At 39.7% G+C, this 19915-nt stretch overlaps 1 protein-coding gene across 10 annotated transcripts in view; it reads left to right on the top strand.

Moving 5' to 3' along the window:
• Positions 1-19915, top strand: part of ADGRL2 (adhesion G protein-coupled receptor L2) — a 387559-nt gene that overhangs the window by 299278 nt on the left and 68366 nt on the right. For all 10 annotated transcript variants that reach the window (XM_063165828.1, XM_063165833.1, XM_063165835.1 and 7 more), the window contains one exon: positions 16465-16678. In XM_063165828.1, the coding sequence (XP_063021898.1) occupies positions 16465-16678 (214 nt within the window). The remainder of the gene's footprint in view (positions 1-16464; positions 16679-19915) is intronic.

Raw genomic sequence — 19915 nt, 5'->3', positions numbered from 1 at the left:
ATGGGAAATTTGAAATAAATAGGGTCTCATATGGTTTATGGCTCTATACTTGAACACACAAGGAATATATTTCTTTCCTTGAAAAGGCATTCTATAAGAGCTTACCATGTTAATATGAATTGTGGGCACAGCAGATTCTATTTCAAGTACTTATAATTCACAAGTTAATTTTTTGTATGTTTGTTTACCAAGTCACACCTTTCTAAGGCTACTTGTTCAAACTGTTGGCAGACCTAAGAAAAATGTGGTATTTTCAGAAAAAGAAAAGAAGCTAAGATTCCAGTTCATTGAATTATTCTGCAGGTGTCTTAGTGGTTACTTTTCATAAAGCACAAACCTTCAGAACTGATCAAGTTTTAGACTCCAAACTGTCAGGTATTTCATATTAGTGCCAAACTTGTTTTTTCTTGGTAAAACTGCCTCCCCTCTGATATTCTTCGGTGTCCTAGTTCCAGCAGCCCTCCCGAGCAAGGCTTGCACAAATTTATCTCCTTTGTCTGCTCCGCTGGCTGGTTTATTGCTATACAGGTGAAGGAAGATGATGGGAAAGCCTCATAAAGCTTCTCACTAGCTACTGAGGTGAGATACCCCTTGTTTTGTCTTCTGATATGCCATCTCCTGTGGCTGTTGCAGCCTTGGTGTCCAAGGGCTAACAGGAAGTGCCTAAAACAGAACTTTAAAAATTGAAGGGTTTCTGATTTATAAATCTGTAGGATTGTCATAAGAAATGCTTTGTCTTTCAAAATCATTGGCCATAGTAGCCTTTAAAATTATCAGTCCTCTGCAGCTAGGATGTTTTTATATTGAATCTGATACTAAGACAATTTTTGTTTTCAACTGGAGATTGTGAACTGTATCTAATCCTGTCAGGTACCTGGAAGGAGAAGGACCAGGACCAGTGAAAGAAAGAAAAGGGTCAGTGGAACAGTGCCCTGCACGCAGAGCTTTTTCCTCGAGTTAATGTTTTGTGACTTTCACAAAGGGGATACTATGGTGAGCTGTTTTGGAGTTTCAGTCTGGTCTTGCTCTCCCAGAAAGAGGCCTATAAATAAGTCGCCTATAAATAAGCATCATGACTAGTTTGTTTCAGAGTGCCTTTAATTTTTTATTCCTGTTTTGGTTCCAGTCCTTTTTGCTAATATGGTTGGCATTCTGTGAGGAAATGCAGGATGCATTGCCTGTATTTCTTAATAGAGGAATGTCTGGTAATGGCAAAAAGAGGATGTTTAGGTAGGTGATGAAGCCTGGAGATAGAATTTCTATAAAAGTAGCTTAGGCCTATTAGAACTAATAACCATTTTTCATAACTACAGCAGGGGACAATTGTGGCTGTTTCAGCTATACAGGCATGTATTCAGATTGCATTTGAGTTCAGAATTGTTCAGAAACTGCTTATCTCCAGCTTAGTGGTACCACGCCCAACCTCCGCAAGCAGGCAGTGCCCAGCAGGCAGTGCTCAGCCCTGCAGCACAGCTCTTGGGTGGTTTGAAGGCTGGCAGCGAGCTGAAGTCTGCACAAGCACAGGAGCAGCACCCCACTGCTGCCTGCTGCAGGCTGGCACAGCCAGAAGTGGGATGCCCTCGCTCCCACAGCTACAGGACAGGCTGCCTGTGCTCCAGTTCATGCGGTGTGAGTAGCAGGCTGGATTCAGAAGGAGAGCCAGTCATGCTCTGCGAAAACTCCCCACATAATAGCAAAGCTTACTGAAGTCCAGAATTTAGTGTTATAGAGGATAAGAGGTTTGAAAGCTTTTGTTCAAAATTGCAGGAGTCTAAGCAAAAAGGTGAAGACAAAAGATAGTGGATAGAATACTGCTCAAAGGACATAAAAATTCTAAAGAATTGACAAATCAAATTGGCCACCTGGAAGATTGTTCAGAGGAGAAATATCAGCTTATTATGGCTTCCTACCAACAGAAGAAACAGAGGTATTTTTTTCACAGTGGATTATGATGGAGCAGGTCCTGGGTAATATTGAACTCCTTTTCCAGCATGATGTGTCACTGGGAAAGCCAGTGACACCATTCTTTGAATCTTGAAGTATGTGAAACTCTTGGATGATAAAAACAGATTGTCACAGAGATATTTAGCCCTAAAGGTTCAAGATCACTGAAATTTAGCAAGAGACATAAAAATAAACTGGTTCCTGTCATTGTGCTCAGGAATCCAGACTAATTTTTCAAATAAGAGTGAAATAGTAGTAACAGTGTGCCATAGTAAATTATCTGTAAATCAGCTATAGGCCTGTTTTTCTTCTGATGGATGTACATGTGTATTTTGCAAATGAATGTATTTATACTCAAATGGCTCAATCATTTACTTCTGTGTTATCTTTTCTGATGGAAACTTTTATTATCTTTTTGTTTTTTTCTGGTAAGGCAATCAAGTTTTAGGGGCATATACAGTCATACAGAGAGTAATGTGCATTTCTGTAATTAGTTGTAACTAATCCATAATTGTACCTTTTTAACTGGGATGACAACTAGAGGGGCTTCAGTTCTTAAATTATGTAGGAATAATTCTTCCTATATGTGATTGAAGTTTTATAGCTGTAAGAAGCATTTGGATTAAAGACTATTTTGAGTATATAAGAGGCAGGAATCCACTTCAGCCTGAATTATCTCATGATACTTTACAACTATGAATTGTTTTGGAACAAAGTTCAGAGTTGAATTCAAGCTCTCTTAGCTACCAAACACCAGCATTATATTTCCTTGGAAGAAGAATATGGAAGGGATTTGGATTGGTTTGGAGGAGAGTTTAGTTTGCTTCTATTGAGCCTGCTGTGGAACAAACATTTGTTGCTTTTTATGCACTGCATGTCTACAGATCTGTTGAACAAAGGATTTTACCAATGTGCTTAGTTAATGTTTGAATAGTTGAATATTACAGCAGCAAAATTGTGTCACACCATATGTTTTGATGAGATGTTTGGTTTATCTACCAACTTAACAAAAAAAAGCTGCCGGTTGCTAGAGTCAATAAGACTAAATAGCCATCTCTGAGTAGTAGCTGAGCAGACAGACGAAAATGCTGTTAGCACACCCCTTTCAGTAAAAATGGTTTAATATAAATTAGTAAATTACCTTTACCCAAATATGGTGTCAAGATGAAGTTTTGGAATTATGCAGTGAGCATCCTCAGTCCCATTGAAATTTGGATCCTCAGCTGAATCTTTTATATTCTTATATACTGAAAGAAATGGAGATCATTAGAATGGTGTACAGCAAAGGATGAAAATCACAAGGGTGTATCAGTCTTACTACTTTTAGCATGTTTTGTTAACATTAAATTTATAAAAATATATTAAAGGAAATGGTTTTAGTGGTTGTTGCTCGGAACAGATTAGGAATGAAAAGAAAATTTATCCATTAGTAAAACAGCAAGGAACCAGTCTACTAGTTGCAGAAGATTCAAAGAATCTACAGGAAATTTTTCTGGTAGTCTTTTTTTCTCTGTAGTTCTTAAAAGGAGTTTATGTGGGGTTTTTTTTCATTCTCACAATTCTTCCCTGTGTCTCTAGATTTTCTTTTCCTTAAAGTCAGCTGGGAACATAATGTACTTGCCTGTTGTTCCTCCTATTTCCTTACTTTGAAGATACTTCCTCTAAAATCTGCTTCAGGATTTCTTGAAGGATGAGATAGAGACACTAATATAGTTACCCTCCTTTTTTGGCCTTCCTGATGTTGAAGCACTGAGAATTGCTTATGCTCAAAGTTTGGTGCTTATCCAGTGGCCATGTGTGATTACACCAGAAACAGAAGGAAAAAACAAGTTTGGATATGTTTATAGAAGGTAATTATCATCGCAGAGGAAGAAGACAATGATGCATTGAGCTATCTGAATGACTTGGCATGGAGTCAGTTTTTAATCTATTTTGTTGTGCTTTTAAAAGCGTATTTGTCTTGTACTTCCCTTTCCCTCTTCATCTTTTTCATAAGCATCTTGCATGTCCATGAGTGAAACAAATGGCTGATTCCTGCTTCCAGAAGTGCTTAAGGGAGTAGGAGCACAAGGGAGCTGGAAATACCTGGGACTGGTGACAGGCTGTGTGATAACCAGGCTGCAGATGTTAGCACCAGTAAATTAGGAATGCTTTCCTAGTAAACACAGCTGCTGTGGCGTTGCAGAGCAGTGTCTGGCTGGCTGGGAGTGGCTGTCCCGTGTCTCAGTGAGGAGCTGATGGGGCTGTGCTGGAGCTCAGTGGTCCATGCCCATCGCTGTCTGCAGGCGGGGACGGATGGCGCCGAGACGAGCCCCAGCTCTGCCTGAGAGGAATGGAAAAGCCACTTTCTCAGTCTCTGACCAGAATGCATGATAAGGCTTGATGTCAAAAAGGGCAAGATTGGGCTCACAGCAATTATGGCAGAGGCATACTGGTTTCCTTGACAACCAGATTGAGGATTCTTTGTGATTTATTATTTACCACTTCAAACTCTCATTCTCTGATTTAATTAGGGAGAAGGATTTCCATAAGTCCCCTCCCTTCCAAATTTTAATACCCCCACATTATTGCTACGACCGCTACACCTCTCCCACCTTGATGTGGCTCTAAACCAGCTACAAATTTGGCTCCATGTTTAGCATTTGGAATATTGGCCAGGTTACTCAGACAGCAGATAACTGAAACTCAGTGGATGTTATGGTGGGTGGTGACTTGTTAATCTGCACTTACTAGCTGGAATACTAGACCTCTTAACCTTCTCCCCCACCCAGTTTTTCAAGGGACTGCAACAAGTGATACTTTTCAATTGTCCTTAGAGCTATGGGAAAGATAAAATATCTGCTGGTGTCAGTATCCCTTGCTCGGGCGATTCACATTATTTTCTCCTTGAAGGCTTTATTAGCAATACATCAGCCACTGCTGTGTAAACAAAGAGTATTTTGATACTTGGGAGCTTTTTCTACTACCAGTTGGATAGCTATTTGAAAAGGAAAATATCTCCTAAATTGTGGTTAAAGTTGGGGAGTACAACTAGTCTATTCTAACTTGAGATGTATTTCTAATATGTATTTCCCATGTTTATAAAGCATTGACTGAAGAGTGATCTTCAATGCCCGTTCTAAATTTAGTAATTCAGAATAGAAGTCTGAACACAATAATATAAATAATAGAGATTTTTATTCAAATGTCACTGGCAAATTTGTATCATTATACATCAAGATTGAAATTGGGTCTTCCAAAGGGCATTTTTTCTCAAAGTGCTTTCCTGGGTTGCATATTTTTTATTTCGTATTCAGCATGAGGAGTCTGCTGCATTTAATAAAATAAAATGAAGGTCACAGAAGATCACTGGTTTTCCCATAATGTGTCCCAGTAGATGACTGGAAAAAAGGTAGTGTTTGAAATGCATTGAGGATCCTCTGTGCAGACTGTGTAGAAAACTTGTGTCATTTTTTAATTATAGGGAGGACTTCTTGGTTTAATAGTGTTTATTTCACTGCATAAAGTCTTTCAGCCGTACCACTCCAGTTTTAATTTCAAAAGTGTATACACGTTTTAGCATCTCCACCTCAGGGAGTTCCTGAAGTGAGTCAATAGGTGTTGCTCTTCCCGTGGTGGGCTGAACATGAAGCTCACTGAGTCAATAAAAAGACTTAGAGTGACCTAAACACTCTTTGTGTCAAGTTCTGGCTCACTCATGCACCAGTGCCCCATTAGGCTGTTGAGGGAGGCTGGCTGCTGAGGGAAGATGCTTCTTTAAAATTGAGTAGTCTAAAGAAGCTCATTAATGCATTTTTCATTAGAACAAGAATATTGAGTATCCAGGTTAAATTCTAAAGAATCTGTCCTGCACTCACTGAGGTTAATGACAAAGCTCCCAATGATATTAGTGATGCAGGATGAGAACTTAATTGAGGTAATTAAGATTCTGCTTACCTAAAATTCCCTATTATTTTCAAGTAGATAAAATATTACAAAATTGCTACTATGAAGAGTTGTATAATGTTGGAGCTCAACACATCCTTCAGAGATGACAGCAATTCAGTGGGAGATAATACTATTTCTGTATTTCGCATTTGATTCATGAAGTACCCTCTCAGTCTTCTAGAGGCTTGTGTATGTGAAAACCGTTGTGCAAAGTAGGGTTCCTTTTGATTTTGGAGCTCAAACATTGCCTTTATTGTATATTTAAAGTGGGCCACACATTGCTGAATCCCAGCAAAGATTTGGAGGTCAAATTCAGCAGTGGCAGAAATAGAAAAGGCACTGCAGTAGTACTATGGCATTGTTTAAGTTGCCGAGAATAGTTTAATTAAATGCAGCTCACTTTGCAGTACTGCAGACTTACTAACGTCACTGTTTGGACCAAAAGAAATGCTATTTGCTTACTGAGTAGAATAGATAGGATATCCAGCTGTAGTGCCTTCCAGGGAGTCTAAAGCCCTGTTATAAATGATTGTGTCAGGATGCCTAATTTAAATAGTTACCCTAACACCTGCTCATTCCTGCCGCCTTTGGACACCCCTAACCTTCTCCTTCCCTCCTTGGCATCCCCAGCAGATTAACAATTCCCTCCTCAATTACGCTGCCATAATGGCCACTTTGATCATGCTCTGAGCTCGATATGGAAATTACCTTGATTAAGAACACTCAGCGCTGCAGAAGGCAGCGGCAGGGCTGAGAGGTGGGCAGTGCAGAGCAGAGTGCCCTGGGTGTGCAGAGCTCTGGACACTGAGTGCTGCCCTGGCCCTGCAGCGGGCTCTGGAGCCATCCCTGCCCTCTGCCTGCCAGGATCCATCCCTGCCAGGATCCATCCCTGTCAGGATCCATCCCTGCCCTCTCCCTGCCAGGATCCATCCCTCCCCTCTGCCTGCCAGGATCCATCCCTGCCCTCTCCCTGCCAGGATCCATCCCTCCCCTCTGCCTGCCAGGATCCATCCCTGCCCTCTCCCTGCCAGGATCCATCCCTGCCCTCTCCCTGCCAGGACTGCCTGTTTGTACACCTCAGTAATGGATCAGGAGAGCACCGTGCTCTCGGTAACAAAGCCTTGGTTTAGGTGGTGTGGAAAAAAAGTGGAGCAGTCAGATCTTCTCTACTTCACAGCTGTCTCCTGAGATACTCGCTTTAAATATGTGAGGAAAGAGTTTTTAAAAAGATAACTCTGACCTGGGATAGTGAAGCACCGTGCAGATTAATTACTGAGAAAATTACCTTTCACATCAGTAGTAATGGTGCAGCACTTCTATCTTGCTGGTTTTGAGTTTATATTTGAGCACCTAAGAGTTATTTCTTTCCTGGGTGTGGTGCAGAGCTTTCCTAGCCCTTGCCTTCATTATGGGTTGCATTAAGATCAATGCAGAGCTTTAGAAACACAGTCTTTCAGCTATTAGATGTGTGCTTCTAAATTGAAGTAATCAGCAAATGCAAAGTTTTCCTTTTTGTGTTGTGCTACAGTGCCTATTCATGCCTCTTGTTACTTTCTAATATAAATAGTATTAAATATGGAACTCTTACACACGATAATGGAAAATTGCTCAGTTACTATCTTAGTACTCAGAGATTTCAGGGATCCTGATTTTTCATTCATTTCATATGAACCTTCATTAGCTGGTTCTCTGAAAGCTGAGAGCATTCTTGCCATACACATTGTGAAAGTTGGTGAGGAAGACACAAATTCCAGGACTGAAATCCAGAATTCAAACTCAGAAGCCCTGAATTTGAGTCCTGGTGGAATTTAATTATCCTGTCCCTTTATTTCCCTTGTCTTTCATGTTTGCAATGAGGCATATGGATATGCAGCTCCTTTACAGGTGATTAACAGCAGTTTGACAGGTGGAAAAGGTGCCTGTTCCATTTATTTACTCTGGAAATGGTACCTGTGTTGCTATTCTTACTCCCTGCTGCCCAAGGAGCTGGTCAGAACTGCATATATTCCATAGGAGTTTTAATTGCCTACTTGTTTACAAAAAAGGAAATAGTTTTCCTTTCTTTATGCAATTTATTATTCAGAGCATTCTCTTAAGTATGTATGTAGAATTATTTAATGATTCACAGAATGTGCCAGAACCTTAAGTACATTGTACAAACTATGTGGTACATCCCTCTCCTCTCCATAATGGTGTTTTAAAGATCCACAAATATTTCACAGAAGGTAAGGTCAGGAAGAAAGCCTTTCACTCTGACAGGTATTTTCCAAGATTGCATGCTGCTCTTGTATCCACTTATGGGAACATTTAAAGTGATGGCACATTTACCTTAAAGTACATTCATCACATGGCTCTTCTTGTTTTCAAAAGGTATGACTGTATATTTTGATTTCATTTGCAGGATCCTTGCCTTTATGTTTCCAAGGGTTCTACTTTCTACCCCTGTGTCCTCTGAAGTGTTTCTGAAGCTATACTTACAAGAAGGGGGTTGCTGTGCTATTTCCATGCTCATAAGCACTCTTTAAGCAGCTTGCCATCATTAAAATTAACCACATAACTTTTCCACTATAAATTATACTGTCACCATTGACTCCACCCCATCATTTTACTGAAACAAAGGAGAGTATATGAACTCTTATATTGTTTCTTGATTCCATTTCTAATGTATATGTAATTTTGTTTGTAAACAAGATGTCCCATTTTTAAGTTTGCAGTTGTGATCTCAAATATTGCCATGTGGTAGTAATTGTATAATAATTAAATATATTATTTTTGTAGCACTAGGGCTGTATTTGGCATTTTAAACTCTGGCTACTGTAGAATTAAATCTTACTTAAAATGAGCCTGAATTGTCAGGTATCTTAGTGAGATTAAATGTTTGACTTTCTTACATAGGTTAGGGTATAGCCTGCTAAGGTGATGTACACAGGACACTAAGGGTTATTATTAGCCCCCAGCATATCACCTGCTGGGGTGATTTGGCTTTCACCAATGCACATATTTCCAAGGAAATGATACATCTCTGCATGGCTTCTATCAGCCTCTGAGGTGACAAGGCTTTGGGTTTCTTAAGGATGGGAAGAAAATAGTTCTTTTGTCAGCTGGCCACTCTGAATACTGCTGATGGAAATTCCCCTTTCTTCCTCTTCCTCTGCCCCTCCCTAACACATGGTTTCCAATCAAAAAATGATTGCGATAACTGGAAATATAAATTGTTGTCAAGATACACTTTTATAGAAAATAAAAGCATATTTATTTTTATTCTTCTACCAGTATCCTGTGCAGAGGAAATAATTCAGCGGGAAATCCTGTTGAAACAACATTTCTGACACATCAGCCTTTGTGTGTCTTACCTCCCTTTTTAAGAGGTTGTTTCTGATTCAGAACCTTCTCCTTCCTGACAGGTGGTGTGCTCAGAGAGTTCACAGTAGGTAAACTGGAGATAACCTTCAGCAGGGCGGGTTTACAAAGACCATGGGACTTACTTGCCTAGAGAAATTTTGAAGATGTAGTGTATTTAAATGGCAAGAAAGAAAAGGGTAGAGTGTTTGTTGTGAGCTGGCAGAGGATCAAATGTATATGATGTGAAGGAAAAAAGGAAGGAGATTCTTACAGCCTGAGAACAGACATCTGGCTGGCAAAAGAAAAGAAATATCATTGGCAGATGAATACTGTTTTAAACTGGGATAATTTTAGATCAAGAGGGCAAAGTTTTGCTCTCATGCATACAGCTTCACTGAAAGGGATGGGAAAGGTGTGTGCATATGAGAATACAATGTGGTGCTAAGTGACAACTGAAGAACATGTATTTTTACATTAGATATTTAGACTTTCATGTTTAGATCACATGGTTTCCATCTGCCATATGTAGGCACTGCTAAAATGCTGCCAGGAACCAGGCTCTGGTTTGGTGACTTTCATTAAAGGAATTAGTGGTTTCTCTCCAGTTTCAGTGTGGCTGGATTCAAAGTGTAGAAGCCCATTTTCACAGTTTAGCATTAATTAGCACTCTAATGGCAGCCTCAGCAGGCAGGTGAGGGATTAAATGGGCATGAAGACCAAACTATCTCTTTTCCAGCAGTGGCAATTCCTTCAGAGTTGGGTCGAGACATATTGGGCTGATGTGGGGATGTGTGCATGGCTGCAGTCTGCCTGTTCTGGTTCCAGGTGACTGAAGGACTGTGCTCTGCAGGTCTGTCAGTGTAGCACTCATCCCTGCCCTCTGTTCTCTGCTGCTATTAAAGTGCACACACTCTCCTCACACACACCCAAACCCTAACAAAAACACCATCAAAAAAAGCCCTTTAATTCTGCTGGCTCAGAGAGACACATTCTTGCCCTTCTGAATGAGGAGTGAGAGCTGTTTAGGAGAATTTAAATGAGATCCTTGCCAGCACTACACAGGAAGGATTGACGCTGTTAGATTAAAAGGCTGAGATTCTGCTGCTCACTTTAGGTTTTGCTGAATCATTTAACAAGGTGCAGAAAGTAGGTAAGCCCTGACTTTTTTTTTTTTGCTGAACAGAGCCTCACAGGGTTGTATTTGAGAATTGCATGGAGACTGAAAACATAGAAGGAAAATTGTAATAAGTTTCAGTGAACCTGGAAGGCAGGACCAATCCTTGTGTGAGTCAGAGGGTGTAACTCTGGCTTCTCTCCTGAATCTCATTAAGCAGACATACGTACTTTATGTTTATGTATACTGAATATTAAGTATATAATTACAGAAAATTACACGCCATTTTAATTTTGCTGCTCACACTGAATCATGAAAAACATTCAAACTTGTCAAAGATTTTTAAAATTTTAATTTTTTAAAAGGCTAAATCATGTTCAAATAAATGTAAAAAAATACTATCAAAAGCCTTCACTAGTTACTTAATATTTCTAAAAGCTTTTATAAATAGGAATTCATATATCCATTTTGTAAGAGACAAGCTTCCAGACTTTAGTTATGCAATTGAAATATGAAATGTCTGAGAAGCAGAATGCTAGAGACCAGTGGTAAGTAACACCCCTCATAGCTCATTTATTCAGTGAAGAAGTTGCCTGGCTTCAGTGTAACTTAAATGGTCAGGTCTGCTCCTTAGGACTCTGTGCCTCTTTGTTAAAGTTCAAATAATGAGATACTTTCATGAACTTTGTTTTGAGATAATCCCATTTTTATGAATGAGTTTTAAAAAATGAGGGAGGTGTCTCTTAGTAGAAAATACTTTTCCTTTACTAAAAAATCCCTTTTCTCCCGATGTCTGTTCCATTCAGCATCTTAATTGACAAGAAGGAGTATATACATAAAATGGTAGAGAATCCAGCTGTAGGGGAGGGTATTTTTGAAATGATCACTTCCTGCACAATTTGACCCCGACTGAACAGTGGGGTTTTGTGTGCTGGGCTGCAGCACAGGCTGGCTGTGCCTGGCTGCTGGGTTTCCCTGAAAGAGGAGCTGAGAGCTGTGAACTCCAGACCCCTGTGCACTGTCAGACACTCTTACTGTGCCAATGTAATCTTTTAATAGACATGCTTGCCAGAGTGACTTTTTCCTTCAAAGATAGAATGAGAAAGCACAGTTGTCATTTATATTGCCTCTGTCTTTTGTAGTAGTTGGTAGCGTTCTGTTGACCACGGTTGGATAATTTAAAAGCTGTTTAACAAAATAACATGCTTGTCTGTGTGAAATATATACAGTACTGAGAGACTGGGAGAAAAGTCTCCCTTGACAGAGTTCATGGGATTCTTTAGAAAATTGCAGGATGCTGAGACTTGTCTGAGGAATTACAAAAGCTTTGAGGCACCCATGTTGAGCATTTGCATGATTTTCAGATGGCAAAGTGTGTTCAGCTGTCTTCGCGCACCCTCCCGTGTGCGCGTGTGTGCACTTCAGTGGAGAGGGAGAGGATTCTCGGCACAGTTTTCATTGGGCTTTACATTTGTTAAACATATATTATTGAAATGCTGCCCAGGACACATCACTTCATCTCGTGTAGAACTTAAATCATCATGTTGCATGATATGGTAAAATAAAAGAGATTGTGAAAGAGACAACTGTAAACATTCTGTTTGAAAAGATGTGCTCTTTTCAAAAGACCTTTCTGTTACAGCCAAATAACACAAGAAGCAATATTTCCTTACTCACAGAGATATATATAGCTATTTCTGCAGAGATTTGTTTTGGATTCTCAGTTCTCCCAGTATCTTCATTCTTTGAAATAATTTTATACTTCCATGTTGACTTTCTCTGTGCTTTAAGTTTTAATCAAAGGTTCCTTGCTTCTGATGTCGAGTACTGATGTTAGCCTGTTTACATTCCACTGTTTTCCCTGTGTATTCAATGAACATTCAAATGTGGTGGTGCCTTTTTGCTTTTATCTACCAAACTTAGCACACTCTCTTATTATTGACAGCTCAAAAACATAGTATGCTAGTGGGCAGGATGCTGTGAATTATTAACTTTTCTTTGTGCTTTGACAAATTTAGGTTATCTTTGCAAGGAGAAATCATTTTTCTGAAGGAACCAAGACAGTGGAATGGTAAATAAGGCTTTGCAAACTTAAATTAAACTTTTTTAGCCAGATTTGAATTTATCACATTTCCAAAACATGATTCTGAATTACGGTTCTTGTACAGGACTTGTACTTTTCATTCCATAGACTAAAATACCAGAGGAGAAATTCTGATTGTGATTTTTCCTTTCAGTTTGTCTTTCTTATATGGATTGATCAATGAAGAATTAAAGAATGCAGATTGCCACTAAACATCCCCTCTATCTTTTTGTCTTAGAAAAGCGATCTCACAAAAGCAGTTTATTTGCTCCTTTCAATAAAGAGCCTGCACTCAACTAAGTTGTGAGCAGATAAAATGTGCAGGAAACATATGTTTGCCAGGAAGCTTTTCTATAATCAAAACGGTCAGCAGGACAGAAACAATGTTTTTTTTTTTTTTCTCATTAGGTGTTAATCTTCTTCCATTAAAAAGAAAAAATAAATTAAAAATTGGCGTACAACACTGATTAATATACTGAAGCATGAGTGAATCAGAGACAGCATATGCTGCATTGGGTAATGGACGCTTATTTGAGTTAATGTTTAGGTTGTGCTGGAAGTCCCAGCCCAGGCACCAAAAGCCTTTGCGATGGGGAGCATTTTGGGCGGCAGACAGCAGGAGCGGTGTCATCCAGGGCACAGTTTGCCTCGAAGCAATTAGCAGGGAGAGGAGGAATGTTGATTTCGGCTGCCGGAGGACAGCCAAACAAAGTAGGTTTGCTCGAGGTTCGGTAAGGCAAGCAGCAGGTTTAATACAGCTCGGCTAAGAAAATACAGTGTTGGGAATACTCCTGCGGAATTGCATTGGAGATCCAAAGTTGCTGGTGACTACAGTAATTATTGACAGAGCCACATACTTAGGTCTAAAAAACTCCGGAATGATGCTGAAGCATTCAGATGCCGGTTGTTCACACTTCCATCCCGTGGCAGTGCATCTGTTTATCGGGAATTATCTCCTGAATGTAAATGAATTTCAATCCTAAGTCATTGCACCTGTTGCCAAGAGGTATTTATTCCAATCACTTGCCTAAAGCACAGGGAGTTATTGCTTGACGTTTTATAGCTCCAAAAAAAAAGCTGTCGTTTCAAAATCATTTGTTCAGAGAGGAGAAAATGGAGCAAAACAGTTCATTTTACCCTAAGCACTGCTATTTGGCAGTATTCACATTTGCACGGCACAAAGCTGCAATATTGATTTTTCGCTTACAGGGCCTCCCACAAGTTCTTTCTTCGATTGTCAGGATTGCAAGATGGATTGAATTACACTTTGCTTGTTGATATACTTATTTTTTCTTTGGTGATAGGAAAAAATTACAAATAAACCTTCAGCATAAAGATCATAGCAGCTCCGCTAGTGGACTTTGAATTTATTTATTTTATTTAGTTAAAATTCTTTCTGCACCACAGAGATTTCTTCTTTCACAGAGCAGCATTTCCACCTAACACATACTGCATTGTTTTGCTTTATTTCTTGCTGCTTTTGCAATGTAACACCTACATTGCAATCTCAGGTGTGTCCTCTGTTGCCTGCAAAGTGATCTAACCTTGCTCTAATATTTTTAATGTTTGTCCTGATACAGAACTTCTTGCGGATGCCTGCAGGGGGAAAAACTGCAGGATAAAACACATTCATAGTCATTATAGCAGTTGCCATAGATGATGCAGTAAGATTTGCAGGCTGCTGATTTCTCTGTAGCATAACTGCAGAAGTCTTGTGTTTGAATTCAGAGTATTTCCTAGCAGAAGTGGAGCTTGTGCTGCAGGATCCACAGCAGGGGTCAGTGCTGGTCCCAGGGAGCTGTGTGTGCCTTGGTCAGCCCTGGCCCCATGACTGTCCTGAGCTGCTGCTGCACGTGAAGCCACTGACACCTCAGCACCTGTACCCCATGCCCCTTCCCTCCTGCCCTGCTACAAACACCTCTTTGGACACAGCTGTAGGGGCTGTTCCCCTTCTTGCTGATGGAAATTCAGAAAGTTTGAGAGGGGTGGACTCCCCCAGCCAGGCCGTGGCGGTGCTGCAGGCCATGGAATCCCGGCTGAGTGCAGGAGATAGAGGCACCACTGCTGCCAGCAAGAGGGATGAGCTTCCTGGGGATGGCATTGGATTTGACAGCAGTAGTAGGATGTAGGAATGGCAGTGGCTAGCAGCATTATATTTGGTCCCACCATGGCTGTTGTGATGGCAATTAATGAAAGGAGTTGCTGTATTCAGGTGGGGTGGGGACTCTGCATGTACCCCTCCCTGAGCTGTGAGTGACTTCTGTCCTCATTGTATTAATTTGCTGCACGGGAGGAACATGCAGGGCATTAATGTGATGGATTTGTGTCTTAGCTCTGTCCAGCTCTCAGCCCATGACACCTCAGCAAGCCTGAAATCATGGGGTTTGTTACTGCTCATGGTATGTGCAGCCACGCTGAGGGCCAGGAGTGAATCTGAGGTGGGACTTGATGCTTTCCACAGCACTGACTCCTTCCCTTATTAACAAATACTGAAGCATACTGGCCCAGTAACAGTACTGGTTTCCTGTAGGATATGGTTCCACAAAATAAAAAGAGCCACTGGCCACTGGGCTCTGGCCAACTCTTCTCCTTGGGGCTGGGCAAGTTCATGCCAGGGAGCCACATCCTTGTACTTGCATGATCATTACAAAAAACTTTTGCTGTCTTAACAGATTATCATCTGTATATAGCAGGAGTTTTAATACACAGAATTCAATAGAAAAAATGATAGCCTCTGGTTCATGGGAGAATTTACTATCAAGGGGTTATCTCAAGTTGTTCTTGATTTTTTTAGGTACTTTCTTCCTTGCTTTTTCCAGTGCATCATACTTTTTAAGAAAAGTTTATTTTCTTCGCTTTCAAAATACCGCAGAGCTCCAACTTTCCTTACTTAGCAGCTATTTCTCTTTGCTGTCACAACTGGTCTCCAAGAGCCTGCACAGAAATATTAATGGCCTTGTGTTACTGTATTATGAAGGCATTTTTAAAAAATAGGAAGTTCTCCTGAAAATTCAGGATTTACTATTTTAAAGAAATAGATTTCCAACACTGCCATATTGCCCGGCTTGTTTTCCAAAAGTCACACAATTTTGTAAGAAACAGAAATATTGTTTAATAATAATCCATCAGTAACTGTGTACAAGAAACTGTAGTATGCAGATAGTTTTATTCTGATGTAATATATTCTTTTGTATTAAAAAATGTTTCTAAAAGACTAAGCATCTGGATGAATAGCTGAACCTTGTTCTGCTTCTAAAGTATTTTATTCTGCTTCATTGGAGAAGTTACTTATTTTTAGGAATTTTATTAAGCAGAAATAAAACACGTTAAAAATTAAAATTTAATGTCTTATTCTTGTGAGAGATGGGGAGGTTTAATGCAGTACACATCTGTGATTTTTGTAGTGCTAATTTCTGTATTTGTTTCAAAGTCCTATCTGTATGTAGTTAAGTTTATGTAAAAGACACAGTAAGGAGCACTGGAGTTCAACTAGGTGAAGTGTCAGCATGTATATTTGGATCATGTCCATGCTGAGGTCACAAAATAGCTGAGCAAAAGTAACCAGCTCTTCCTGAAGAAAGGGAGACACAAAGTAAAAAAGACTAATGAAGTTGGAGCTACAGCTTTTTTGTGGTTGTATTGTTTTCTTTTTTAAAATCACTTCTGCAAATCCTGCCTGCTCTGCCGCTTCCTGCTTCCAGACACAGCCTGTCTGACTGTGCCCAAGGACTGGAGACAGAAGCAGAGAGAAAAGAGGTGGAAACTGGAACGTGCAGTGTAGCCATGCAGACAGGCACCACTGTTCTGCCCTGCCCAGGATTAGAAGCAGTGAAAGGAAATTTCCTCTTTTCCCAGATTAAGGACACAGCAGCCATGGTGTAGGGATGTGACAGTTCCATGAAAGACGCCTCACTTAACATGGTACCAGGTCAGACTGTTGAAGTTGCACTTCCTTCAGCACACAAGAGTTGGTGCTTAGGTGGCAGAAAAAGAATGGTCCCATTCAGTGTGTCCTTTAGGCTCAGCCCCATTTTGTCCTTGTGTTTTTGCCAAGGTTTCAGCCGAGCAGCGCTCCCGTTTGGTCTGGTGAGGAGGGAGCTCTCCTGCGAGGGCTACTCCATCGACCTGCGGTGTCCCGGCAGCGATGTCATCATGATCGAGAGCGCCAACTACGGACGGACAGACGACAAGATCTGTGATGCTGACCCCTTCCAGATGGAGAACACAGAATGCTTCCTTCCAGACGCCTACAAAATCATGACACAAAGGTAAAAATATGCATCTCGGGGTATGTATGCTAACATGGTCTGTAGACTAATGAGGAAAAATATCTGTGTTAATACAGAGAGAGGAAAATGCTGTAAGAAATGTTGAGTTGTGATTGCCACTTTGCTATTGCTAGTATTGTATCTATCTAATAATATTTAAAGGAAATAGAAACTACCGGTTGCAATTAGAGGTTTGGGGGTTTTTAAATTCTGTAAACAAACGTTAAAAAGCAGAAAGATAACTTCAAGGAGAATGAAACAATTCAGTTATTTGGAGATTCCGTATCTCTTTGTCTTTCAGAAGGTCAGATAGCCCTGAGAATTTTTCCAAAAGGCTGCTGTATTTTTCAGTAAATGCAGTAAATCCCTGCCATAGTTCCTAATAGTAGTTCCCTCCAATGGAAAATGTCAGAATGATTGCATGCCAGGATGATTATATGTCATTATACACGTGTGTGCGAGCATACAGGTGCATATAAGCACAAGCTAGTGACAGCACTTGACATTCAGAGAAAACAGAAGAACCAACCAAGAATCATAAAGCCATTTAGGTTGAAAAAGACTTTTAAGTTCATTAAATTCAACCATTAGCCTTGTGCTGCCAATTCCACCTCTAAATCATGTCCCCAACTGCCAATAAAAGTATTTTTATTACAAAAGGTGCATGAGAGCTCAGATTCACAGAAAGTCCTGTGCTAAAGGCTGTGTATGGGCAGCAGCCACCTACTACTGACAGTTGTGGAAATGTCAGCACAAATAAGTCACTGGCATTGCTACTGGCTTAAACTAAAAGCCTGAATGAGTTCAGGATTGGTTGGAAGTTTTCCTCCCAGTGCCTTTTTCCTAGGATGAGGAATCTGAACAAAAAGGGGATGGGAATATCCTGGAAGGTTTCTGATGCCTGTGCACAGATGTGTCAAATGAAATATGCAAGTTGTACTGCCTTCTGTGCTCCATTTCCTCTGTTCTGTTTGAACATGGTAATGCGTATTCCCATAGACACCTCTTAAAAATAGCCTTCCATTTTGATTTACTGATTCACTTAAGTTGTCATGATTAGGACTCTTAGCATTTTTTATCATTTCTATATGAATATGCAGATATTTTTTATTTCAGTAGTCAAATATTTGGGCTGGATCTCAGACTTCAATTTCAAATGCTGGAGGTAAATTGAGGCTATCAGGTCTTTTATTTCTTGTTCTGTGCTGAACCTGTGGCTTGTTTTGTGATCAGTAAGGGAAAGGCTCCATTGCTACACTGTTAAAAAGGTAATATAACTTCTTTAAATCATGTTTGAATTATCTTCTTGTGGTTCAAGTTCGTAGTTGTTAATTAGATCAAGCCAGATTTCCATTGAGACTGCAGCAGCAGTGTCATCATCCTCTAATCTGTCAACTCCCTTTGAAACCACCTTCAATTGCTTTTGTAAATGTAGTGCTGCTCTGTAGACTTCCTTGTTGTGTAAAATGCATGTTGTGTTTTGATCAAAGTCTTCCTTATGTTCACTGCAAATACACAGATTAGGGTAGTCAGAGACAAATATAGAGGCACAGTCTTGCTTGAAGTGACATCAGGCTGTTACTGAAAAGCTGAAATTTCAATCTTTCCCTTTCAGTTAATCAGCTGTAAAAATATGATAGCACAGTGTATTTTTGAACTTCCCCCATCTTTTACTCTTATACTTTGTTCAACATTAAAATAAAATTGTGATCACATGGAGGACATTGGTTCAGATTATGCTCAAAGAGTTTTTCGTTTTTGTTCTCTTTTTTATTGTCTGAACAAATGGCAAAGATCATTTGACACTTTGCTTTCTATTTTTGTCTGACATTTATAGCAATTAGGAAGTTTGCTTTCATAGTTTTCTTTCTTAGATCCTGCCATTAAGTAGAAAAGATGTCTCTTGTCTTGCTTAATTTTTTCCAAAATTGCTCAATTTGTGCTATATTGCAAGCATAGAAGAATGCTGCAAATTTTTTATGAAATATTAAATTTCTTGTATTTCATTTATTTATAGCTGCATTGATGATTGTAATGTTTTTTTGTCTGAGGCAAATTGTTGTATGATACTCAGCACATGTCCTTGATCTGATATATAAAAGTAACACATCAGCTGTATTTTGATGGCAACAATTACATAGAAAAATCTAACCTGAAGGACTATCAGGTTCATTTGTTTTCCTTTTTATTTAATTGGTTAGAACTTTTGATGACAGTGAAATCTTCTCTACCTTTAGAAATAAGCAGCAATAGTTTCTATATTTCTACCTAAAATCTTGCAAAGTTTACTCTTAAGGACCTGTTTTTATCACTTCAGTCAACTGTGCTACCACTGCATTTGACCACTCAATTCAGTTTAGATGTACAGTTAAATGTAGTTCTGCAGCAATTATTAAGTGCTCATTATTCATTTGCAACATTAATCCACAGCTTTTGCAGAGCAACTACATTTTCTGCAATTACAAGGTGAAAACACTGGCTTAATGAGATCAATACTGTGAAATCTGAAGACTGAAAAGTAAGATGAGGTTTCCAGTTTAACACAAAGCCATGTAATCACGTGCCCTGCTCCGCTTCCAGAGAATTTGAGATAGCAGCACACAGACCTTGCCAGTGTCCACTGATGCATCAGCTCCTCTTTCTCAGAATGAGCTGCTACTTAATCTTTTCTACCTCACCCTATTCTTTCTTTTCAGCAGTTCTCAAAAGATTTTTAACTTAATGCATTCCTAGGAAGCCTGACTAGAACACTAATGACTTCATCGCTTTGCTTTTACCTCTGTAAAATAGTTATTAAATTTTTAGTCCCTGATTGAAATTACATCCCAATTATTCCAGAATAAAGTCTTTCAGATGTATTTAGATTCTGTGTAAACTTCAGACTGGCATGGTTGAAATTAAAGCTTTGAAGAAAGAGACTAGACCTTTAGGAAATCCTTCTCCTCTTTCACACTTTTCTGATAATTACCCCAGCATTTGCATACCATCAAGTTTGAGAGGTTCTACCACATGCTGCAGTTCAGCACAGCAATAAGCTAATTTCTGGAATATTTGGTGAGCAAGTAGCATAAGTGAGTGGCAGAGGACCCATGTTTCAGGCACGTTTTAGTTCTTAAAATAGTCCAACTCCTCTGTGCTCTGCTGTCCTTTAGCAGGGACAAATCTCCTCTGTTTCCTTTTCATTTAAGAAGAAATTAAATGAACAGGGAAGCAGAAGATGCAAAGCAGCCCGAGGAA

Source organism: Melospiza melodia, chromosome 11, assembly GCF_035770615.1.
Source record: "Melospiza melodia melodia isolate bMelMel2 chromosome 11, bMelMel2.pri, whole genome shotgun sequence".
NCBI lineage: Eukaryota > Metazoa > Chordata > Aves > Passeriformes > Passerellidae > Melospiza > Melospiza melodia.
This window is presented reverse-complemented; position numbering and strand designations above follow the sequence as displayed.